This window comes from Hydra viridissima, unplaced genomic scaffold, assembly GCF_058129835.1.
Source record: "Hydra viridissima isolate aposymbiotic clone 2 unplaced genomic scaffold, HvirCarnegie_v1 scaffold_7, whole genome shotgun sequence".
Classification (NCBI taxonomy): Eukaryota; Metazoa; Cnidaria; class Hydrozoa; order Anthoathecata; family Hydridae; genus Hydra; species Hydra viridissima.
Genome location: NW_028324306.1, coordinates 10,219,237 through 10,245,828, shown reverse-complemented (window position 1 = coordinate 10,245,828; position 26,592 = coordinate 10,219,237). Strand labels below are relative to the sequence as shown.

At 28.5% G+C, this 26,592-nt stretch overlaps 1 protein-coding gene and 1 pseudogene across 3 annotated transcripts in view; both read left to right on the top strand.

Annotated features, from left to right (window-relative positions):
* LOC149886075 (uncharacterized) overlaps positions 1 to 26,592 on the top strand; it is a 403,391-nt pseudogene that overhangs the window by 13,283 nt on the left and 363,516 nt on the right. The gene's annotated exons all lie outside the window — the stretch shown is intronic.
* Positions 2,925 to 26,592, top strand: part of LOC145184573 (uncharacterized) — a 44,991-nt gene continuing 21,323 nt past the window's right edge. The window contains exons 1-10 of one of the 2 annotated variants that reach the window (XM_090093899.1): positions 2,925 to 3,401; positions 6,229 to 6,310; positions 7,557 to 7,578; positions 10,976 to 11,020; positions 11,149 to 11,237; positions 14,608 to 14,692; positions 14,800 to 14,882; positions 18,941 to 19,122; positions 19,342 to 19,436; positions 22,834 to 22,913. In XM_090093899.1, coding sequence (XP_089950025.1) covers positions 3,233 to 3,401; positions 6,229 to 6,310; positions 7,557 to 7,578; positions 10,976 to 11,020; positions 11,149 to 11,237; positions 14,608 to 14,692; positions 14,800 to 14,882; positions 18,941 to 19,122; positions 19,342 to 19,436; positions 22,834 to 22,913 — 932 coding nt within the window. In that variant the 5' untranslated portion in view covers positions 2,925 to 3,232. Of the gene's footprint in view, positions 3,402 to 6,228; positions 6,311 to 7,556; positions 7,579 to 10,975; positions 11,021 to 11,148; positions 11,238 to 14,607; positions 14,693 to 14,799; positions 14,883 to 18,940; positions 19,123 to 19,341; positions 19,437 to 22,185; positions 22,312 to 22,833; positions 22,914 to 26,592 lie in introns of those variants that run through there. The other variant, XM_090093900.1, reaches the window with a different exon arrangement.

Below are 26,592 nucleotides of genomic sequence, written 5' to 3'. Positions count from 1 at the left end.
GAATAACACCACATATTTTTTGTGTGTCAGTCAAAGAATAGCATAGTTTTCCATCTATCTTTGACAGTATAAGGTCGTGTTTAAAAGTAATTTGAGATTCGCCGACTGTTATAAATGTTCGATTTAGTTGAGTTACTACTTTAAAAACTTTGTTATTTTCTGTAATAAAAAACTCATTTGTTTCTTTTGAAAAAATTATTTTAACTAGTCAGAAATAGAGTTTTAGAGGTGACCGCGGATTTTGCTAAAACAATATTTTAGCCATCACTCAACTTCATTGGGGCAAATGCAAAATAAAAGCAAAAACTCATAGCATCGGAGTTCATAAATATTTGGTTATAAGTAATGTGATCAGAGCTCTCATATTCCCAATTGCTAGTTAACGTGAATGATATTAGATTTTGTAGAATTTCACTTTGCGCTCTAACTAAATATTTTTAGCTTCTATTATAGAAATATGTTTGTTTAAAAGGGTAACACAACGTATTCGACTTACATAGGCCATGATAGGATGTAAACAACTGGAGTCCTACCCTCAACGAATACATTCGCATCTGCTTATAAGAGTGGCTGGTTGATTTAGAGCTTATGTGATAAGCTAATTCCTCGTCATGGTTCAACTACCTGCCGCCACAAATAACCAACTTATGGCTGACTTCCTCTAAATGATGAAGAAGCATAGGGATCTAATCAGCTTTTATTTTCAATTAAAAAACGCTTCATAATCAAATAGGTTGCAGATTACTTTTTAGATAATTTTTACGAAAAGCTTGAAGTTTTTTCTTGCAAAGACATATAAGTCAGGAGTTACATTCGTAACACAAAATTTTGGTATAATAAAATATATTAGACGAGAACTGCGTTCTTCTTTCTAATGTTTCCACCATTCTTTAAATAACTTTAAATACTTTTAAAAAAAAGCAATAATACTTTCAAAAGTAAAATCCAGCAACAGTAAAAAAAGGGAATTCTTTTCTTTAGTTGCAAATCTTGTGAAATGTTTTTTAAAATACTGTAAACTTTATATAAAATTTTTGCATAAATCAACTTGTTGTTTAAGGTTTGCCATATTACTACAAATTGTTACCTAAAGAGGATTGTTACTGTCATGAAATCATTAATTAATTTGTTTACTTTTGTCCGCCTAGCATGTATGAGGTGACTCACTGTGCAGTGCTAGGAAACTTTGCCTTTAATACACATTTTAAATAAGTATCATTTTTTCATATTTATATCTGAATACTCAGATATCCTAGATAATCTGAGTATTAAGATATAAATAATTTTATGGTATCAGATTTGTGAATTGAAAAACTCAATGAATGTATTCAGATCAAAATACAAAATTCCAAAATTGACACAGTTCATAAAATCTCTCACATATAACTTTGCTTATTTATTTTCTACATATTTACAAAATATCTTTTACAAAGTATCAGTTAGTCAAACTGCCGAGAGAATTTCGTTTTTGTCTCTAACAAAGAAATTCCTTCACACCTTAAATAAGATTATTTTTTCAGAGCGTCTAAAACGAACAGCGTATTTCTTCATTTCAAATCGAAAACAGTATATTAATTGTGATCATGCATGTTTAGCTTTTCTGTCACTTTCCTCATGTTTCATTGTTCAGGAAGGTCTTCAACGATAACTTGAAATTAACACTGTTGTAAACCTAAATATATATATATATATATATATATATATATATATATATATATATATATATATATATATATATATATATATATATATATATATATATATATATATACAATGTTCTACCTGATATAATATATTATATTAGATAGAACATTGTATTTATTTATATATAATTTTTACTTTAAGTGCTATATGTATTTTTTTTCAAGTTCTCTTGTACAGTTCCTTTATGAAAAAGTATTATATTAAAATTTGTAATAGCAGTACTAATTACTAAGGCTGTAAAATAGCCGTTGCCGGGTAGCCGGGTATTTTTTTAGTTAAAAAATAGGCAAAATAAGGCTACTTCTAGGATTTCTGTAGGCTTTTTATCACCCAAGTATATGGATTTTTTTTCAGATATTGGAAGATGCATGTTTAAGAAAACTAAATAACTTATACTGTGTATGGCAGACCTAAGTCCACGGTTGTTATGGGTAATCTATCAAAGCACGTTACACGCAAAAAGTGATTTTTGGCAGGTTCTTCCTTCCCAGGTTCTTGCATGCACATGGTTTTTGTTCTAAAAAATCAATGTATGTCTTAGTTTCAAAAACACCTAAAAAAACTACGTGTAAGTATTGGCCTAAAGAGATATTAGAGCTCAAAGTTAGGGTAAAGTTTCAAATGTTGTGGTTTCGGACCATGATTTCTAGACAACTGAAAATGTAATCATGTTGAATTTTTACTTTTACTGTCGAAATCTACCCAGATTAGCAAAAAAACTAAAAAGAAATGTTTCTGTCATATTCATGTTGCTAAAACTACTCCTCAAAGTAGCAATTGCACTCCATGCGTAAAATTTTCTCAAAACGGGCAAAATTTTGGAACCCAATACCTCCGAAATTAATAAAAATTTCAGAAAAAAATTACCAGTGGCCTACTTTCATTGTCTTTTACAAAATATCTAAAAATGAGTACAATTTGAAGACATCACTTCCAGACTTTGCCTAGGTTTTGCAACAAATACTCTTGGGCGGATTTAGCCGAATTGTGTTTGTGCAACTACGCCAGAATATATTACTAAATATTTGTGATATTTAACATAAATATTAAAAAATATTTATAATAATTTTTAAAATAGAATTGTATCTAAATAATTTTAAAAGCGCATTTAATAAGAACTCAAAAGGGGAAGCTGAACACGGTTAAAGGGGTTTCAAATAATGAAAAGTTAGCAAGTGCGGTGCAAACGATTACCCACAATGCACTACGTTTTCAACTTCAATAATAGGCTTTGTAACTGAGGTGGTTAAAGAAAAAAACAAGGACGTGCGTGCATCCGTACTGAGAGAAAATTATGAAGGTTTAAAAACGTATCGGGTAATAAAGTCGTCTAGATGCAACTTTTAATTTGGTTATTAATTGGATTTGAGTTTGGAAAAATATAACCAACATTGAAAGTCGTTAACACTTTGAAGGTTTAAAAAGTATAGATAGAAGATTGAAGTTAGAAGTAAACGAGATTGTGGAATTCCTATCGAATATAAACATGGAATGAACATTTTCTTTTTGAAGTAAATAAACATTGAAAATGTCTTCAATTCATTACAAGTTTCGTAGCAATTTGGAGTATAATACGATTACTTTTGATAGTCAAGCCGTATCCTTAAATGACTTAAGAGACGCAATAATGTTGCAGAAAAAAATTGCAAAGTCTCCTGATTATACTCTGGAAATTACAAATGCGCAAACAAAAGAAGGTAAGAAGCATTTCAGAAACTAAGAAGTGCTTCTTGCCAGTTATAAAAATTCATACCCCTTTTTTTCACCAATCTTGAAAAGTTTAACTATTATTTAACTACTCTCATCAATAGTTAAACTTATATTTCATTTACTGTTGAATGCTTTAAGAATTTATACCCTACTATTTAGAATCTAAAATACATAACTCTAATTTTTCTTTTTGTGTTCAAACCAGATTGGTTGAAGCTAGTAAGAAAATACTAAAATTCAATCATAGATTATTAAACTTTAGATATGAATTTTTACTGGCGGAAAGTACTTCTACAATAGAATATTTTATATGGCTTTATTCTGTGCTCCTATGTATTTGTTATACTATTTTATTGTAATAATGAAATTTATCAGAGAATATATATGATGCCAAATATATGTGAGTAACATATAGAACTTCTATGTGTCTGTTTACTTGTCTATACTTAAATAAACCCCAGTCCCCTTACAAAAGCTGATGCATTTTTTTGAAAAGACTTCAGACAGAGGATTTCAATCTATTTGGCATTTTTATTATAAAATATTACTGTTGTAAAGAGCCTCTCTATCATGCTCTGCTGCATGAAATTTAAACTGGTAAGTAGAATATTTAATGATTGCTAAAAATACAGTAATTTTATGTGTTGGTTTATTCTGGAATGATAGAGTAAAATCTAGAAGACAAGTGATGAAAGAGGTAAGCTTGAATATTCTTTTTTATTTTTTGGTAATTTTCCATGATACTTTATTTATGTAGTCATTTTTAATCATTTATACTTTTAGTATGGTAATTAAAAATATTAATATTTGTACAAGAATGGACTTGAACTAATAGAAAGTGACCTAATTAGGTCAGTGGGAAGAATGACTTTATTCTTATTCAAAAGGAACAGTTAATTGGTTTATACATTATTGGAATTTTCTTCAAATGTAACAGCACCATCTTAAGTTAAAAAGTCTAATCTTTTGCATCTTAAATTGTGTACTATCTGAAAGATATGATCTAAGAAAAATTAGCAAGATTTGAACTTTTTTTTTAAAATTAGATTTACAAATATTTAACTATAGCAACAGAAATAATTTACTTTTAAAAAAGATTATTTTTTGAATTTCTCTACCATTAACTTTCATGTAAATATTGTTTCTTTTTGTTTTTTCTTTTAATCTTAAAAAGAAAAAAGTTTCACTTTTTAAAATTTTGTGACACTTTATAAATAAGAATTGGATGTGCTTAGGATAAAAAATATTGCAAATTGGGTTAACCTTATTCAAATCACATTTCATGAAACTTTGATCTCCTAAAGTCAAAACAGTGAATATAAAGTACAAATAAGTTGTTTTATTATGAAAATACCTGTGTAATAAATTATTTATAGTTTTACTTTCTAACAATAAAAATCTGTTTTTTAAGGCTATTATAGACATTTGGTTTAGTGCACACAGTTAAAAAAATTAGCTAAACTCTTTAATATTTAAGATCTAAATTATTTTTAAAATCTACTGTAACAAACGCATAAAGGTCAACAATATTGTCTATAAATAGAGTGAAAACTAAAATTTAACTTTCTAGAGTTTCTTTGATCATAAACTAATGACAATTCTATTAAATTAATGTTTAAAAATATGTTTGGTGGGAGATATTTAGTTCATGCAATTAAATTTGCAATAATTAGTTGCTCTTAAAAATAGGAAGTTTTTTCAAAATAAATACTAATGCTTCAGGGAAAAATATGGAAGATTAATATTACAATATTATTCTGTTTATATATCTTGAAAACACTTAATACAAAAATATGTTTTCATCTTTGTAAAAGCCTCAGTAAAAATTGAGAAATTTCAAAATGCAGTCAATAGCTTAGGTTATTTGTATATATGTTGTGTTAACAGCTAAAACATCCTACATTTCTTTAAAAATTTCAATTGCTTGAGTTGAAATCAGACCTTTAAAAGATAAGATAATCGGTTTCTATTTCCTAGGAATTGATTATCAATTCCATTTTAGTTGAAATAGATGGTCTATTTCTAAGCAGATCTGATTAAAGCTAGAATGTTGTATTAAATAGTTTGAATTGGTTTTTTATTCTTAATGTATTCAGTTGTTGCCTAGTTAAAATGAAAAACCTTGTCAAGCAACCATATCCTTATTAAATTAGTTTTAAATCTGTTTTTATTTTTTTTAAAGATTTTTTAAATTTATTTTTAGATTTTGATGTCTTTTGTTTTAGAATCTCCTTGGTGCATCTATGGATTTTTAGAATTGGCAAAAATTATTTAACTTATGGAAGTATATTCAAGAGAAATGACTAGTTCAATAATTTTGTCTTTTTAGAACCTAAATAATTATAGTTCTGCTAATTACAGCTAGTATAGGCAAATAATAAATATCCTGATAAGTAGTTTTAAAATGTGTATATATGTATGTTTGTATGCATGGATGCATGTATACATGTATGCATGTATGCATGTATGCATGTATGCATGTATGTATGCATGTATGTATGTATGTATGTATGTATGTATGTATGTATGTATGTATGTATGTATGTATGTATGTATGTATGTATGTATGTATGTATGTATGTAAACTAAATATTTTTAGAGGTAAACTAATCATTGAGGCTAAGACTCTTAAAAGTGCTGCAATTACCAGCACTAAAAAGTGCTGCAATTAATATTGACTGATTATTTTATCACAGTGCCAATGTTTATTATGTGACAATAAAAATTTATTGCAAAATTTTTTTTTGCATGTAATAAAACAATTTTTTAGTTTTTATAAATTTATAATTCCATTTTTTTTTTTTTTTTTTTTAGTGTACAATGATGATGATGCTTTGATTCCAAAAAATTCTTCAGTAATTGTGAAGCGTGTTCCTATACAAAGGCTTGCTGCTGTGTAAGTTTTGTACTTCTTGATATAACATTCTAAAAATTTGAAATAAGACATATTTTGACTGGTTCAAAGTTAATACAAGTAAGATATAACTTTTTTGGTAAATGACTTTTGTTTATATTCCTTGGTAATATCATCTGAAAGGAGGAATTCAAGTTAAGTATTTAAGGGTACTCTTTTATTCATAACTTAACATTAACCAATCAAAAAAAGAATTCTTCATATTAGTCAGTTTTTCACTTAAAGAAAATCCCCACAGAAATGAACAAAATAAGTTCTGATGATGCATGTTTTGTTGCTTGGAACAGAGAGTGAAGTAACTCCAAGTCTCTGTAAACATGAACAACTGATAAAGAGCTTTGCTAGAACATCTTTCACAACTTTTGTTTTAGAACTTTTTATGAGAAATTAGATTCAATTGTATGATCAACACTAAACACTTCAGCTCTGTTTCTCTAATTACATATTCCAACATGAGAGTAAAAAAAAAGGATAGAAGTCATGCTAAACAATTAGATTTCTATCTAACCTTTTTAAAAATACAAATTTGTTAGCTCAAAAAGAAATTAGATCATTGGATAATAGAAAGTTTTCAAATTTGGCACTGTTCAAAATAAATAAAAGAATATAATTCTTCTCCATTATGTTGTTTTACAAGTCAATATGACAGATATAGGAAAAAAATGACATCAAAGCACATTAAGCAACTTCTAAATACCTTTGCAGTGTGTATTTTAAAACAGTTTAAGCTATTTCTAGCAATAGAAAAGAATGATTGAATATATCAAGCAATCTTTAGGATTTTTCTATGAAACATCATAAGTTCCATGGTGAGGTCTAAAATCAATTAGGGTCTCATTTACTCTAAAATTTGCCCTAACCCCAAAACTTAGTGATCATCCAGTAGTTGTAAATTTTCCCAAGGATCAAATATTAATTGAATATTTTGTTTTCAAAGAAATAAGGATGTTTTTATAAAAAAAGGCTCTATACTTGTGGGAGCACCTCTAAAAGGGTGTAGTTCTTGGTTATCTTTTTTCATTAATTTTAATTCAGGTAAATTCTTTAAATTTACAGTAATAATTGATCTAAAAATGGATATAATAACCTGTTATGAATAAAAGAGCACTTTGAAATATTCACATTCTTCTATTAATTTCAAAAAATAACCTTTTAAGAACTAGTTTTTTTTTAAAATTGTTCAGGCATCTCTATAACAGATTTTTTGAAAATGTTTTTTCTTTTTTAGAACTGATAAGAGTTTATCAAAGGTAGTTTTTCTTATACATTTGTACATTTATTTTTTAAAATACCAAGTTTAGGCATTTGGATGTTCAGAATTATCTAAAAAGTCCAAACTCTAATACAAAACCTAAAGTACATCGATGAGTAACTTAAAGTTTTTAGATATGCCTCCTTTCATAATATCAAACTGTTGGTATCTTCAGAATATTTTTGGAACTATCAATATTTTTTCTAAAAACCTAAATTTTATCTTTCTAAAACAAAACCACAAACTATAATCAAACCATAAAACTAAAACCAAGATATATAAGTTTGTTTTTTTAGTTTTCATTAAATCCTGAGTAGTTTTTGTAACTTTTTTTCCCACTTTCAAAATCTATCTTTTTGCTGAAGTGAGATATATTTTCATTCTCTGATTCTTTGTATGATGAGCAGCATTTTGACAGTTTTCAGATCCAGTGAGTTATGACAGGAATCATAATCTTTTTATAAGAAATTTCTGTCACTGTCATGATTTAGATTATTGAGATTGTTATAAATTTAATTAGAATAGGACATAGAGAAATATGAGAATATAATCATGGATTAAAAAATGTCATGCTGTCATAAGTATTGCAAAGAAGAGTTGACCTCACATAAAATGTTCTAATTTCTACATCATACACTGCGACCATTTTCTATAGATGCATGTAGAATTTAGCAGATTTACAGTGTTACAGTGGTAATAAAATTGTTCTAACGGTACTTTTGAATAAGTATATGTAAGAAAACAATGATCCATTATGCATCTGATTATTAATTGTCTTGATTGTATAAAAATTTTTATTATTCACGTGGCAATTTTCTATAGACGTACTAAAGTCTTTACGAGTTTTGTCGCAAATTTCTTATATTCTGTAGTATTTTTTATTTTGTGAGTCGAAATTAAGTTGAACTTAACCAAATGCTGAAAGGAAAGGTCCTTACCGATATTGAAAAAGGTCAAATATTGGCTTATCATCATGAAAAAGTTCCAAAATGAGAAATTGCTAGAAGATTGAAAAGATCAGATCACCTTATCCGTAATTTCTTGAAAAATCCAACAGATTATGCAACAATCAAGAGGAAACCAAAGAAATCTAAGGTTTCATGCCTTGAAAAACGCAGAATTGTTTGACTCGCATCAAATTCATCGAAAAGTTTGAAAACAATTAAGTCAGATTTGGGTTTAAATGTTTGCAAGGAGACAATTAGGAAAGTTCTTAAAGACAGCCCACATATTCTACGATCAAAAATGAATAAAGCACCAAATTTTGAAGCCCATTCACAAACAGAAACGGATGGAATTTGCCCGCGAAAACATGGCTCGTGATTGGGAACAATTAAGAAATTTTAGATTAAATTCTCATGAATACGTAAGATGTCTAAATAGCTGACTACTTTTGATTTCAATACCAGGTGATTTTTTCGGACGAGAAAAAGTTTAATCTTGACGGGCCTGATGGTTTTAGTGGCTACTGACGTGATTTGAGGAGAGAACCCAAATATTTTTCGACAAGGAATTTCGGTGGTGGATCTTTAATGGTTTGGCTTGGGTTTTGTGCAACAGGAAAGTTAAATTTAGCATTTACATCTTGCAAAATTCTGGATATATTGATGTGCTAAAATTATGTTTGATTCCATTTAAAAACAAATATCAACGCAAAAAGTTTGTTTTTCAACAAAACAATGCCAGCATTCACACTAGTAACGAGACTAAAGCTTGGTTTGAAGCTAAAAATATTGTGCAAAGGTGGTACCCTGCTCGCAGTCCAGATTTGAATCCTGTTGAAAACATCTGGGGAATCATTGTAAAATGTATCTATGCTGACCAGAAGCAATATAACTCTGTGGCAGAGTTATATTGCTTCTGGTCAGCATAGATATGTTTTACAATGATTAAAAGTAGCAGTATCAGAATGCTGGGAGGATATGGAGCCAAAAGTGCTGGAGAACTTGGTGGAAAGTATGCCAAAACGAATTTATCAAGTAATTGAGCGCAAAGGAGGTCCAATCGAGTACTAAAAATGTGATAAAAAAAATTTTTTTTGATAGTTTTGTTAAAAAAATGTGAACTGCGTCTATAGAAAATAGTCAGCTATCTTTTGAATTTAATTCATTTATGATTGACCTCTTTTCAAATTTGATATAATTTTTTGATAATTTTCATTATTATTTGATACTTTATTTATAATTTATTGAAATACATTATAAAAATAAAGTTAAGTACGTTTTTAAGACATAATCCACATGCATCTATAGAAAATGGTCGTAGTGTATTGCGTTTGCACTATTTCCTGTGGTTTTAGAAGAAATCTTATACTTTGAGCTGCAGTTTGTCTCTTTTTTACTAACCTATAATTGGTAACTAATTGAGGTTTAAGAATAATAAAGTTTTTATTATAAGATTTGACAAATCCTGTATCTAATCTAAATAAAGTACATGTACATACATACATGCATTAGGTCTGTAAAAAAGTATTTGAAAGAAAATGATTCATCAACAAAGTGTGCCAAAATTCTGAATGCAAAAGTTATTATTAGTCAAAATAATCAACTTCTTAATCACCTTCAAGGATTGATCCCTCTTTTTCAAAACTGTCTGTCCTGGGAGGTGAGAAATCTGATTATCTGTTTCTGTTCATGCTCACTATGAACTTGTTCTTCCTAAAGTTGTCCATAGCTCTGAATGATTAATCTGCAAGAGAGATATCTGGTGATATGATGGATTGTGAGGCAGAATTTCCCATTCCAGTCTGGTGTTGTTGTGGGACTGAAGGACCTTTTTCTGATTTGGTGGGAGAGATTTTTGGATTTAATGATTTTGTTGTGAGAGCAGATATGTACAAATAGTGGTTCGCTTGCATTTGTTCCTCTCCCACAATTTGTGTGGACTTCTCTATTATTTCAATTCTGTCCAATTTTTTCTAGCTTTCTCACTTTTCTGATTACATGCATGTAGTTTGCAATAGTAATATTAAGCCTCTGAATTTGCTTTCAAGTGGTCTGATGAGTATCTACCTTGAGTATAGAATTCAGTATGTCATTTACGATGCATGATGGTTGACTTGATTGTAGTTCATCTTAAAAACTTCGTTTTCCAGCACTGAATTTAAAAAAAAACAGTTAAAAGGATTGGATATGTGTGAGAAGACATCAGGGTATATTTTCAACAAGCATTAGATCACAAGTGAGGAAGCTCACTTGTGATCTATCCTTTGTCAAACTGAAGTAGTCAAAAGAATTATGAATATGGTCATCAAGTCAAGTAATTAATGTTTGGAAGCAGATTTTTCGAATACTTTTTGACAGATAATAATTGTTTTTATCTATAAAGCAAGCAACTGTTTATTCCTGATAGCTGGAAGAATATTAATCAATTTCTTTTCTTCTTATGAAATTTAGGAGGAAGAAGAGTTAACCGAAATAGCATTTGCTCAATTAAGTAAGGTATGTAATAAAAAATCAAGTTCAAAGTAGAAATGAATTAAGTATGTAATATCAACTTGTAATAAATTTAAAATTAATGAACTAAATTGTGATTATAAAATGAAGTATTCTACATTGCTTGTTAACAGACAGCAGACTTAGCAGGTGCACGAGCTTCAGAAGATGATAAAATATTAGCTATGATGAGTCAATCAGGCATGGATTTTGATCCATCAACGTAAGTGTGAAAGTAAACTTTTTTAAATAAGTATAGAGTTATTCAAGCTCTTTTTGGTATTTAACAGATAGGAACATTGTTAGCCTGTATGCTTAAAATTAGTTTTTTAATTGTTTCACTTTAAATTTTTACATAATTTAGTTCTAAATGTATAACAATAATGTTATTATACATTGTATTGCATAAATATAGAGTAACTACTTTTTTATGCGACATATAAAAGTAAAATTAATACGATTAAAAGCGTATTAAATGTGTTAATTGATTCTCTATTGAATGGTATATAACTCGAACTCGTTAGATTTACTAGTGTTGAGTAAATATTAATCCAATTACAATGTACCTTATTTCTAATGTAGCAAAAATATAGTCAGTTAATATATAGTGACTTAAGTTAAAATATCTCAACAAATTGTTATCTGAGCGATCTAAAATTTGGTGGTTGATTTCTTTTGAACTATATAAATGTTCTTGCAAAAATAAAATTAATTTATCATTTTAATATCTTGAGTTATTCGCATTAGTAATTATTTGGTAAGGTAAAAAGACAAAAGTGGGCAAAAAAGCTGTTTCAGACAACGTATGATGGCAAATTGTAGGTCTGCTAAATGATAAAACAAAAAGCCAACAAGAAATAGCTTGAATTTGCAATGTTTCGCTTAAATGTGTACAAATAACGTTGAAAAACCATGAGCTGCATAATGATGTCGAAGATTAACCAAGGCTTGATAGGCCTTTAAAGTTAACTTCAAGAGACCAAAGTTATATCTATCGAAAGGTTAGACAAGAACCTAAAATTTCTTACCGCGAACTTGCTGAAGTGTTTACAAATATGCCTGGTAACATTAGTGTTAGTAGATGGACTGTATGAAGATGCCTAAATAAGAGCAAAATATAGAGTCAGGGTGCATTTTAGTATTTTGTATGTGCACCATGAATTTTCACACATGTACGAACATGTCTAGGCATAGATTCAAATAGCAGTATTTAGGGTAACTGAAGAATGGAATATAAGAAATAGAATCCAAGCAATTTGTTTTAATACCCAAGTTCCAATAGAGATAAGTTCTTATGGAGCTAAAGCATGATGAGAATTTCTGTATTTTTGATCCCAACATCATATTACAGAATTCATTATTGGAAGTGTATTCCAAGTATGCATAGTAGGGCTATATGTGTTCCATATGAAAAAAATTCTGACCAAACTGAATTAGTAGATGAAGTATATATTTAAAAAAAACAATTTTCAAATTTTGTTGAAAAATATACCACAGTTGTGGTACTTTGGAGAGGATATAGTGCCACTTTTTTTTTGTGATTAACTCTAGGCTGAATTAAAAAGATTCATGACAACTCAATATTTTGAATACTCTGCACCATCTCTGTAAGTACTGGTTAAAGATCAATAAGTTATGATAAAGTTAGTGATATGGAATACACAACAGAACACCCCCACAGTTTAACAGACCAGCTTCAAATTTTTGAGGCTTTGAAATTTGAAAAGTTATTTTAGCCAGAAAATGTGTAGAAATGGCATGATCCTTATGCATATCAAGATGCCTCAATGACAATGCAGAAAGAGCTATTTTAAAGAGAATTTCCATTAAGTTTTAACTCAATCTTGAAAAAACAAGAAGAGCGGAAATCATTTTTTGTTTTAGATTGTGCAAGATCACCAGAAGTAATTTCCAAGCCCTATGAAAAAAATCATGTACATAAATTTCCTTACCTTGCATATTTTATTTTGAGTTTTATATTTTTTGTTTGGATTGTGTATTAAAATTTCATAATTTCTTGATTTAGTGTATAAATTTGTTGATTTTTGAAAAATTTGAAAGTTGTTGAGGCAGTACTAAGATCTTAGAGAAACAGTGATTAATGATCACAAATAGGTATAAAACTAGAAAGGCAAGTGATGTACCTTGTTTAGTGGAACATATCTCAGAAAACAATCACATTTTCTATTAAGAATCAAGCTAGAGACGATTCTAGAGAGTTTTTAGAACTAATCAGTATTTATCTTGGTAAAAACCTGAAATAGGAAACTAGTTTGTGAGGAATGCATCATGAACCTTGTATGTCAACGGTGATTTACAGTTTGAAAATCTGTATGTTAAGACATTAATACAATTTAACACCAAGAGAAGAACTGGGATATTGGCATGTATTGTGGTTATATACTTGAAAAAAAAAATTACAGCCCCAATAGCTGCATGTTCCCCATACCACTGTATGTAGTGATTTTGATGAAATCTTTGCTTAAGTACTTGACCACTTATTCAACAGCTGTAAAAGTTACATCAATCAAGCTATCCAATTTTTTATGGTATTTGTTATCTAAACTTGAGCATTTTGCATTCTTTGATATTCAGTTCAACTACCAAGACACTCTTTTTAATTATAGAAATACAAAATAGATTTGTAGGTGTTGATCTTGAAGTAAAAGATTAATGTGATGATTTCAAACCAGTAATAGAATAGTAAAACCATTGAAAGTGGAAAATGATTATGTAGAACAAGAAGTTACACTATTAGTATGTGGATTTATCACTCATGATGAATCTAGGTTCTGCTGCAAGTTATGAAGCAACATTGTTAAGCCTAACCAGTCTAAACCAAGTTTTGAAAGAAGCCAGTAAAAGAGTAGAACATTTAAACTCAAGATTTTTTGTTAAGTAATGTTTATCTTCACATTTTGTACAATGTATTGATTTTTCTCAAGTTTTACAAAAGTTTTTATAGCTTTAAGTACTTGAATTTACTCTAAATAAAAAGAGCTTTTGCTGAAATTTTGATGGGAGTGTTTTCCACTTAAAAGAAACTTAAGAGTAGACTTACTTTAACAGGTATACTTAGTACAGATTACTTTATCGCTTTTGTTTGTCATCTGCCAAAATGTCTTTATGATATTTTGATAATTGTTAACTCTTGTACAATAGTTATTAATACAAGTGATGTTACATTAACTTTAGTTGAATTATATTTACATCAAGTGACTGGCAGGCATATTCTGCTCCGCTAATTTATATTTCTAAATCTTTATTAGCAATTCTTTTATTCTTAATTAGTTGTTTTTGTTATGTATCAACTGAAAAGTATGATGGGATTTCTAAGAGACCTTTTGCTTTATTATACTAATAGTGTATAAGTGGTTAGAATAGTAAGTGCCTCTTTAAAAGTGCTAAGATTAAGGTGCTAAGTCAAAGAAAATGCATTAGTTATATAGTAAAAAAAATACGAAAACATAAATTTTACTTATAAGCATTATTAACACTGTTTAAACTTATAACCTAATTATTATGGAAGGCAATTTGCATTTGAGAGGCTAACAAGCATAGAAACTGTAAATAAAATGTGCTATTTTCATTAGGTATTTAAAACGTGCCCCTCCAAATTATGTTTGTTTTCGCTGTGGTGGAAAAGGCCATTTTATAAAGAACTGTCCAACTCAGGGAGTAGGTTTACCTTTTTTTTTTTGTTTTAAAATTTTATTTTCATTTTTCAAGATTAAAAGTTTAATATATGTATTATCTTTTAAATCAAAAGTTTTTGTTAAATTAAGGATGCAAGATACAACAAGATGCAAATAACTCGTCAACCTTCTGGCATACCAAGAGAATATTATCTCATGAAAATGAAGCAGGAGTAAGTCTGTTTAATAAACACTAATAGACATTAAATCAAAAAAATATTGAAAATTCTTTACTTTTTATTTCTAAATCTAATTATGATTGCAATATTTAGAAGCATAAAAAATTATAACAATATAATATTAATCAATAAAAAAACATATATAATAATAACCAATCCTTTGGTGCTCGTCTATTGTAAAAGCTATAGAAATGGATGAATACTAAGAATATGAACTAAATATGGAGTTAAGAATATGGTTCTTAAGCGTCTGGAATAAATGGATTTTTGAACAATAAACAGTTTAAAAAAGTAGAATTAATATTTTTATTGATTTTGTTATGTAAGTTAAGCAACTTATCTATAAAGCTTAAAAGGTTTGGCTATTTATCAGCCAGATTTTGCATCTAAGTTAATATGACATTAATTAGATGCAGAATTTTTATATTCTTTTGTTAGTTAACAAAATGAATCTTTTTTCTGTATTGAAAATCTTACAATTTTTACCCATGTCTGCAACACCACTGCCTAAATATCCTTTTTTAAAAATTGTTTTCTGTCTTTCTAAATTTTAGTTTTAAAACATTTTTGAAATTTAATTTAAACTTTTTTTAAACATTTTACAAATTTTTTTCTTTTATTAAAATTTTTACAAAAATGTTGTTTGCCCTAACTCAAAGAGAATGCAAGAGCATAGGCTGGGTTTTACCCTATCAGAACAATTATCATATATAAGTCAAGTTATTATGCAAAAGTCAAACACAGCTGATAACTGTCAATAACGTTCTGAGATATATGCTAGTCAAATGGATTTGGAAAAATTTCATGATTAACTTGCTTCAGTTAAATAATAATTCATTTAAAACCTTTTGCTAAATAAACCACTTTTTAAAATGTTATAAAAGTAGGGGAGACCGAGGCTAGTTGGCTACAGGGGTAAGTTGACACTGCATTAAACTTTGGAATTTTCCACTAGAAATTTCCAAAATTCACATTCATCATGGCTATAAGCACATGCACATAGAAGTTATAGCAATTTTTTTTTTTTTTTTTTTTTTTTTTTTTTACTAATTTTGTATCTTTTGTAACTATATTACTTTTTCAATTTTAAAAAGCAACATTATTAGCTACAAGTAAACTCAAATAGATCGATCGACTTAAGGGCAATAAAAGTTAATGTCAAAAATTATTTTTGGATAAAAATTATCAAAAGTTTTCATAAAAAAGATGTGCTTGAAATAGATGCTTAATGTTGCTAAACTTGTCTCTTTTTATATGGTGTGCCAACTTACCCTGAGAATATAGGCAACTTACCCTGGGCTGGGGTAAGTTGGCACATTTTTTTTTTTTTAATGTTTGATACTTGAACATGCTTGCCAAATTCATATTCTTTTGAACTGCAATTTGATATCCTCAAAAAAGTTCATTCAGAAATGCACAGAGCTCAAAAACTAAAACTATAGCCAACTAGCCCCGGTTTCCCCTATGTATGTATACTCAAAAATATTCAAATCATATTAATTTTATTTTTAAATTTACTTACATTGAATCTGCTTCTATAAAAGTTATGGAAGCGGGTTCATTGTAAGTAAATTTTTTTTTCTAAAATATTTAAAAAACTATGGTGTCAAGTTCTTAGTAGTTGATATTGTGTATCAAAGTTGTTTTTGATAAAATTAACCCTATGAAAGCTATGTTATCTTATAATGATGTGTCAATATTTCAATATCAAATATTTTTTTAAAGTTTTTGTGACTTTAAACTATTTATTCAGTTTTTTCCACAAGTAACCCACTGTGTTCTGTAGGGTTGTAAATAATATATTTTTATGCACATAAAAGAAACTGTAGGAAATTTTATTTAACAATTATGACAGTTTCTAAAACAATTTTTTTTGCTCTTTATAACAAAAATACTTTACATTTTTCACAAATGTTGTTTGTCTTTATGCTGCACAGCTTGTAATGCTGGCAAACTTCTGCTTTTAGTGGAAAATGGAAAAAACAATCACTTCTAATCTCTTGGTTTTGCCATAGGTCTTTGGGCAGATTTTTTTTTTATGTGCCTGTAGTTAAACCCTCTATGAATGGCCTTCCACTTTTCTTTGTGGGTGCATTCAACTGAATTAGTCCTTACTGATTGTTGTTTGTAATGTGTTAATTTAGACTGGAAATTGCATTGATTCTTTTTTAGGCATTTTAAAAAGTTCACACGCCTGATAATAAAAGAGCTAAGCATTGATTAGCATCATTCAAATGGTCTGCCTAAATATGTACAACTACCACCATTTGATCTCATGTTTTCATGACCCATACTTTAATTGTACAGCTTTATTACTGCAGGTTAGACTGGAACATAAGCTGACTTTGCTTTTTCATATCTGTTAACTGTGCTGTTTGGATCAATTCCACTCAAGGTTGACAGCATATTTATAGGTTTGGTATCATACCAACAGATAACTACTACCTTGGCACACTTTTCAAAACAACTAATCCATGGTCCCATGAACTTTTTTCTTCATTATTGTTTCACTCTAGAGTAAAATGCCAGGAAAATGATTGGTTCTAACTGTTCCAGTGTAGTGAATGCCCTTTTTGTGTAAATCTTCCAAAAGAGGTAAAGTTGTGAAAAAATTGTCAGCATTTATTTTGTAGATAAAGAGCTCATTAGGTTCATTTTGTGGAAAAGTTGAACTTAGCAGCATAACTACATCTGGACCAGCACTAAGAGAACTCATATTTTTCTTATCCTTCGTGGCTTGGTACACTTCAAAGTCACAGAGTATACCAACTTATATGGTTCTAGCCCACTCTTTTATTCCCCATGGGTGGAGTTTTTGCTTCACAAACTGTTTAAGTTTGCTGAACTCTGCCTTGAACGTTATCATCATCTTATCAATAATGTTATTTTCTTGAGGCATAGCTGTTGTAAACTTACCCTTAAATAACACCAGCCATGGTCTTACTTTCCAAAATTTGTCAATTTTTTCTTCATTGAAAACCAGATTGTTATTTATAAAATCTAGATTTGAAAGCATCCCCTGAAACCTATTTCAACTCATCCCTCTAGCAACTGGCTTATAGCAAATTTCTATTTCTCAATAACACCTAGCACCACGCATCTTGGCAAGACCCAATCTAAAAATTATGCCTATGGCTTGCTCTATTTTCTTTTTGCTTGTGTTGATATTTTTCCCAGAATTTATCAAACTGTATTAATTCGTATTTTTTCCTACCAGTTCTAACATGTTATTGGTTAGAAATTTCTTGAAATAGTTTATTGGGAATTGAACTTCATAGTTTTCAGGAAGCTCTAAATTTTTACCCCTGAAAACTGAGTCTGGTGGATTGCACTGGACTTAAGTCTACTTTCTTACTCTTAGCAGTGACAACTTAACTTGTGGAACTGGTTCTTTGTTGTTTTCACCAGAAGAAGATTTCTTGCAGTCCTATTTTCCTATTAATTTTTCTCTGGTTAATAATTATCATCACCTGTAGAATCATCCAAATCACAATGATTGTAATCAATTATTTCTAAAATATCCAGTATTTGTTCAACATTGAATTTCTTTTGGGGTGGAACTGCCATTCTTCTGCAGAGAAGAAATAAATAAATGAAAAATAGAATATATTAAAGTTCATTAATAAGTTAAATAATTATTAGATTACAAGGCTTAATCAGAATCATTTAAATATTTGTTTATGACCATTTAATTATTTCATTGAGTGCTTTTTTATAGTAATAGTAATAGTTATTGACAAAAATCTTAATCTACTTATTATGTCGCTATAGCCCAATGGGTCACCCATTACCCAACAATTTTAAAATTATTTTAAATACATGATAAATATCAAATTCATATCAAATATTATACAAATTCATTAAATATATCATTTAGATACATTTTAATTCAAATTGTTATGGCTACCTTGTTTAAAACAGTTATTATATAAGTCAAGTCTGTCATGAATTAATAATTCAATGATGGGTTTAGGTGACCTGGTGGAACTCAGAAGGTTAATTGAAAGAGTTTTGTTAAAAAAGTTATTTTTTAATTTTTTTTGACCATTTAGGGAAGAGCTTATTGCAAGTCTACGTGCAATGCAAGATGAAAATAGTCGATTCTCCCCAGTTGTTGGGAGTGAAATTGTTGATCATTCAAAAGTACCATCAGAGTTACAATGTCCAATGTGCAAGAAATTGTTCACTGATGTAGTTGTTACTCCATGTTGTGGGGAAAGTTATTGTGATGAATGTATTATTTTTTAGATTTTTTTAGTATTTATTTTGTTATTGCAATTAGGTCAAAATTTATTCTGATTTGAAAGTAAAATAATGTTTTTTGGAGATCTTTTGCATTTATCATTAATATAATTTGTAATCAATACTTTTTAATATCACGTTCCGCTGATAATTAGTTATTAAAAATTAATTAGTATACTTTTAAAATATTTTATATTATTTGTGTTTTAAGGCATTCGAACTTACTTGGTTGAAAATGATATCATTTGTAAATGTGGCGAAACGACATCTCCAGATAATCTTATTGCTAACAAATCACTTCGAATTGTAAGTAAATTTTTGTTTTGTTGACCCACAATATGAAACCTTCCTTTAAACCAAGTATAAACTATTTAACCAAAGAAATGGCAATAGTTTTTGATAAACAATTGTTTTTCACATAACTATTACTTTTTTAAAAAATACTTTCTTCATTACAAATCAAAGTGAGAATAATTGACAGTTTGGGAGGCTGCAACAAGGGGTTCAAACTCTGTGAGAAAATAAAATTTGATTTGATATTTTGCATCAGTGTTTGATATTTATCTTGGATTGGACCAATTACATGTTTTTATTTTGCTAGTAAAAAAAAAACTTGCTAGTAAAATCAGTTAAGTTATGAAAATTTTATTTTCAGTGTTTTATTGTGAAAGTTTTATTTTTAAAAAATTAGCCTTTTATTCCTATATAAAATGAAAATCAGTTAAATGTTTAATACAAAGAATTGGTTTTAAACAAACACCAAGGTGATATGTAATAAATATCAACACTGTTTAAAAGTGATTAAAAAAGGTAACTCATTATGTTTTAAGTTGCTGTTATTAATTTTTTAAATTATTTAAATCAAAAGAAAGCATTTTTATAAAGTAGCAATCAAGTTGGCATCCTCTTTTTTATCACAATATGCTTTATCACTTTTAAATTTACTTTTAAAAACCTTTATGGTTGGTAATTGTTATTATTGCTTGTTGATTTTTATTCCTTTGATTAATTTTGATAAGGTATGTAAAATGGTCTTCCTCTTTTTTATCACAATATGCTTTATCACTTTTAAATTTACTTTTAACACTTTTATGGTTGGTAATTGTTATTATTGCTTGTTGATTTTTATTCCTTTGATTAATTTTGATAAGGTATGTAAAATGGTCTTTCTGTTTTTAACTAATGCACTGTCTTGCTTTTAGTAATTTTTGATGACATAAGTTCTTGTTGTAGAAACTCCAAAACAAGCTGCAACTTGATTCTGAGATAAATCTCTTAAAACTTTTTTTATGATGAGTTCCTATTTCTCATTCTGCATTTTGATGATTTATAGTTTAAATAGTGGTGTAAAGTTATTAGAATATAATATAGGGGGTAAAAATTGCTTAGATATTTCAAAAAAGAATTATAAAGAATTTAATCATCATATCAGTTTGAAATATTAAATCAATTTAAGAAAAAGAAAAGTGATACTAACTTAAGGAATTGGATTGAAGAAATCAAAAATAGGTTTGATATTAACATGAGGCTTTATTTGGTTAAAAGCAAGAGAATTCTGTGGTATAAAAAAAGTTTATCTGGTGGATGTTGAGACCATAGTGTTTTATAGGCTGTGACTTAGTTCTTTACTTTAAGAAAAGAAGATTCAAAAACATATTTACATATTATATATTTTATAATAGCTGTATTTAGTTGTTATAACAAGCAAATAAATTAGCAAATAAAGGCCCTTATTGTTACTTGATCATTTAAATAACTGGTATCATAAGTTATCTTATTTAAATATCTGCTAGCATCAGTTATTTTATTATCAAGAAATGTTAGAACATTAGTTCTTAAATGTTTTAATATTTTCATTTGTTATAATGATATTTTTGTATTTAGTGTTTCTTCAGAAACATAAAGTACAATATAATTATATTGTTATAACAAATAAACTTTTGTTTAAAGTCATTTTTATATTATGGTTTAAAATAAAGATCTCCTTTTTTCTCAAAAAAGAAAAAAAAAAAAAAAAAATTAAAAGTACAAGATGGCAGAAAACTAAAAACTACATTGCAAAACTCAAAGTAATTTGCTACCATTTTATGTATTGTTTGTATTCAAGCTTCAAAACTTCTTAAAATTTATGGAAATGCATGTTACAAATGTAAATAATGATTTAAAAATGAATTTTATAAACTAAATTGCTTAAAGCCAAAGTTAAAAACAAACAAAAAAAAATTGATATTTGCTGTAAACAAAAAAGGTGAGAAAATTACATTTGTATTTATACTGGATACAAAAAATTTATTTACAGTGGTTATAATGTACAGAGCGTACCAAATGTTGTTATATGGTAATAATTACCAATAACTTTTATACTAGAATATACTTTTATAGCAGAAAATTGAAAAAAATTTTCAGTAAAAATTTCAAATTTATAGTAAAAGAAAATATAAACTTTTTTTCAATTATGTTAAATGTTCAAAAGTGCTTCCTTGAGCTTCCAAACAAGCTTGCATTCTTTTTTTTTTTTTTTTTTTTTTTTTTACAGTTCTGCAACTTAATAATTCTGGAGTTAAAGTCGCAAATTCTTCAATAATTGCTGCTTTAATTCCATGACATGTGTGATTTGTTATTTCCCACTTATTAAACAAATTCTCAATAGTTCTTCTTGTTGGGGCAGGCAAATTAAGTCTGTCTTCCATTGGGATTGGGTTGAAACTTAATATTTCAATAAATATTTGTGTTTTTTTTATCCAGTTCTTTTGTTTCATGTTGTAATGCAGTTCACTTATTTTTCAAAACAAGAAATATATCAAAATAAATTTGATTTATATACAAACACAGTGACAAAATTTCATTGGCCAGTTCATTTTGCCGATTGTTTTTTTTTTTTACCAATTGATATCATATAGTAAATCTTGGCACACTCTCTACATGGCTGATGCTGTAAAATAAAATTTGTTTACAAAATTTAAATGATAAACATGACCAAATAAACAAAATTTAAATGATAAACATGACCAAATAAACATTTGGTCATGTTTATCATTTAAATTTTGTAAACAAATTTTATTTTACAGCATCAGCCATGTAGAGAGTGTGCCAAGAGTTATTATATGATATCAATTGGTAAAAAAAGAAACCATTGGCAAAATTCTTTAAATTAATGACAGTTAAGTTAAAATTTTGTAATGTAAGTTTCCTAATTTTTTATGAATAAGTTAATCAAGAAAATTGTTATTTTGAGTGTTAATGTTTCTAAAAGATGTTAATAAACAAAAATAGTATGTGGAACACTCCTCGACCTATACATCAGTTATAAAACAAAATGATGTTTAGGTTATATGTAATGTTTCCTAAAAAAACAAATATTTTCTATTTATATACAAAAAAGTTTGTCCATTAGTTTTAGGATCTAGAAGATCAGCTGGCATAACATAACAGCTGATCTGCTGGCATAGCATTACAGCTAACATGCTGGCATAGCATAACAGCTGATCTGCTGGATTCTGGTGGTAAATAACTGTCTGTAACATAATTTACCATCATCATAATTTGTCATTACCTTAATTTGCACCAGAAACAAAAGAACTGCTGTTATTTTTATTATATATTTCAAACAAAGAGAAATGTTTTTTCACTAGATGAAGTTGTAAAACCTTTTCTAAATCTGCTTATTTTATGAATTTTTCTTAATAATTATATTATTTTTTAGTCTGTCAGCAATTTTCGAAATCAGAAAAAAGAATTGAAAACCATAACTCCTTCATTAGCTGTTAGTCAACCTATAGTAAGGTAAGTAACATACATAGCTTTATGTAAGGTTTTAAATTAGTTTCGTTTGTTTTTGATTTCAGTTTTAAATGTGTGAACTTCATGACAAATTTAAAACTAAGTCTAATATGATTTAACATTAAGTTTTATTCTTAAAAAAAAATCTAAGCAATCAACAATCTATAGCTATAAAAAAAGTGCTCAACGTTATTCCATAATATATAGTCAGATATCTTCTTTAATTGTTCAATATTTTCAAAATAGAAGATTGAACTTTGAACAATAAAAATTAAATTATTTAAAATACTATAGGATCAAAAAAAATTCACAGAACTGCCAGCCATTATATATGTATAAAATACAAAACTATAGTTGAAGAAAAGGTCCACAGTTTTTTCCAAACATCGTGAGGGAAATTGAGAGATAATAAGTAATTTAAAAAAATTCCTTATATTTAAAGTTGAAAAATGTTTCAAGCTTGTTTTAATGATTATCTTATGATCCAAAACCAGTTTTTAAGACTGATTTATATGTTTCAAGGATGTTAATTTTGATGTGGAATTCAAGAAATACTTTAAAAAAATTGAAGATGAAAAATTAGAAATAAGATGAAGGTCCTCCTCAGATGTTTCACAAATTAGCAGAAAAATTAGGTGTTACATCAAAAGCTATTGCCATTGTTTTTAGTTGTGATAAGAATGATTTTAAACCGATTATTTGTCTTGAGCTAAATTAAAAAGTTGTTAAAAAGCATCTTTTGACATACAAAATATTGTTTCAAAGGCAGCAAATGAAGGGGGTTTGCATCATATTTTGACTAGCAGTTAAATATGGAAACACTACAAAAAGCTGACCACTGAAACAAAAAAATACCAATGTACAACAGAAAAGACAAGTTAGTTTTCCAGCTTTGTTTTTTAATGCTTCGTCATATTAAAAACAATCAAGATAATATTAGTGGTTCCATACCCCAATTGCTGTATTTACCAGACTTGCTCCTGAAACTAGCTTTTTTCCTATTGATGAGGCATGGTCTTTCAAAAATGGTTTGTTTAATGGTTTATATGAAAAGATCAAGAATTTGCTTTAAGTTTGAAATAAATCATTTTAAGAAAGATGTCAGTCTTAATATTAGCATCAGGATCATGGATGCAATAAATCACTTTTATTTTTAGAACCAAGAATCCTCTTGCCTGAAAACAAATATATTTTATAGTCTAGATAATAAAACACAAAATAATTGTTTCTATTTCACAGCTATAACAAAATTTCAAACCTATTAGGCTACTGCAACTTCTGCATCTTAAAAGAAATTCTTTAAAACAGAAACCACTATTGCCTTGACGTTAGTGCAAAGGTAGCTAATAGAGGGAGCTTGCAACAATTTTTATTTTCTCTCAGTGAAAAAATATAATTAAAGTTTTGGTTTTTAAAAAGTTATTTCTATAATTAATAACAAGCCTGTTTGATGACAGTCAAATGTTATTCTAATTGATTGTAGAAAGTGCTTTTAAGATGACTTCCTAGGCAGATGAAAAGTAGACAGTGACACTAAAATATAAAAGTATCTTTATTTAAATCTGATATATGGTGCTTATTGTTTTTTTTTAGTTAAGATTTTTTTTTTTTTTGTTTCTTTTTTATATCAACAAACTTAAATTTATTATTTTTAATATAATGTTAAAATGTTTTAAAAGATTCAAATATATTCTCAATCAAAAAATAACACTTAGACACTGTTATTATGGGATCCGATATTGCCAACCTAGCTGAGCCAAGAATGCCACCTATATGGTGATAGTGTACATATCCCACTTTTAGTGCAAAACTTTTCTGATTATAGCCCATTGCAAGCCCTCAGGCCATGATATGAGTAGCACATATGCTCTAGTTGAATATACCAACAACTGTATAAAATAAAGATTTTCATGTTCTTACCAAAAATTTTGGTTTAGGGGGTCAACACTGTTGTTCTTGATTGAGCCCTGAGGATTTGTGAGCAAAGTAGAGAAATGTGTTGAAAACTTTTGGCATGTGATCTTCAACTGATCAACATGTATTTTGTGCTGAAAAACTCATTTTATGCATAAAAACTGCTAAAAATGCCTAGAATTTCCTTAGTGCTTTCTTTTCAAAATCAATATCAAATGTACAAATTGTTAAGTCCAGCCTGTTCACTAAATTGTCCTAAGGGTAATTCTTTCATATTTACAAAGTCCTTAATGTGGTTGAATAATGTGTAGATTTTTGTCGTGATGCTTTCAAGTTGGATAGCCAAATGTGTGGCTTTAATCAATCTCGAAAGAAAAATCCTTTTCTATTACATTTCTAAAGCATGAATTCACAACCAAATTAAACTTTTTGAAAGCTTCAATGACAGCAAGAACTTTGGTGTTGGAAGTTTCTTCAGCAAGACATTGTAAAACATTAATATTTGTCAACAATTTCCTGCATTTATTGCCTTCAAACTGTCTGCCATGATATGGGCTTTGCATAGCCAGTCCACCTGAATGTTCAAAAGAATTGAGATTTCTTTTGACTGAGTCAAGTGTTCTTAAACTGCCTCTGCAAGCAAGGTTCATTGAGTCAATAGGCAGTGTGAATAAAAATGAGCAATTGCTTTTGCTATGGGTTTTCAGAGCAAATACTCCACTTTATGTAAAGTAATTGTTCCAAAAACACATAGCAAAAACAATTGTTCATTTTTATTCACACCGCCTAATATCACACCAACAACAAGAGTGCATGCTTATGTGTGTTTGAAGTCCGAAAATAATGTTGGCAACTTGCATGGCACATTCAATAATCAACTTCAGAGCATCCGCATTGATGAGTGACCAGACCTTTTGAATGTTAAAATGAGTTTCTGGCAAATCTTTGGAGACTGCAACAAGAGTTTGTCTTTTCACACCTGTTGTTTTTGTTGCTCTGGAACTCAAAAGTCACTTTTGAGGTGGTGATTTCGATGAATCTTGTTTTGTGGAAATCTCAATAACACTGACACAAAACTTTAGTAAACCTTTGTCTCCATCAATGCCTAATTTGACAAAGTAGCCACCTGAAGTTTCTCTAGATTGAATGACTTGACTAACTAGAACAGACAAATCTTTACAATGAACAACTACATGGCTTGTGTCAACCTTTAGAATCAGTGGTTTTTAAGTCTGTACAAGTAAAAATGTACAGACTTAAAAACCACTGATTCTTGTATTCATTACCTCCAAAAAACAGAAATTACAAAAACTATCATTTTATAGTTAATTACTTACAAAATTATAATTTTATAATTAACTTTTGCTGACATTGTACCTGGAATAACAGGAAGTGGATAAACTCCAGGTGCTTTTCCAAACCAGCTGTGCCTTTTGGAGATGCTAGCTTATTTTCAAACACTTTGGATGCTATCTGTTCTGCAGCTTTGGCATCCAATGAAGCCAAATTTTGTATATCTTCCCTGAACATTAACTAAGGACAATGATGCGGTAACCCCTAACAGCTGTAAAAGTGACTCAAATGCCATCTTACAGCTGGCATTTGAGTCACTTTCATTCTCTCATTAGGTTCAGATTTTTCTTAAAACCTAGACATTCTAATTTTGCAAATCACACGTGACTCCAGGTTTCAGCTCTGACTCAGATAGTTTTGAAATCTAACAACTTTGGCAAAGCAACATCCTTTCCTTCCTCTTTTCACCTTAAGG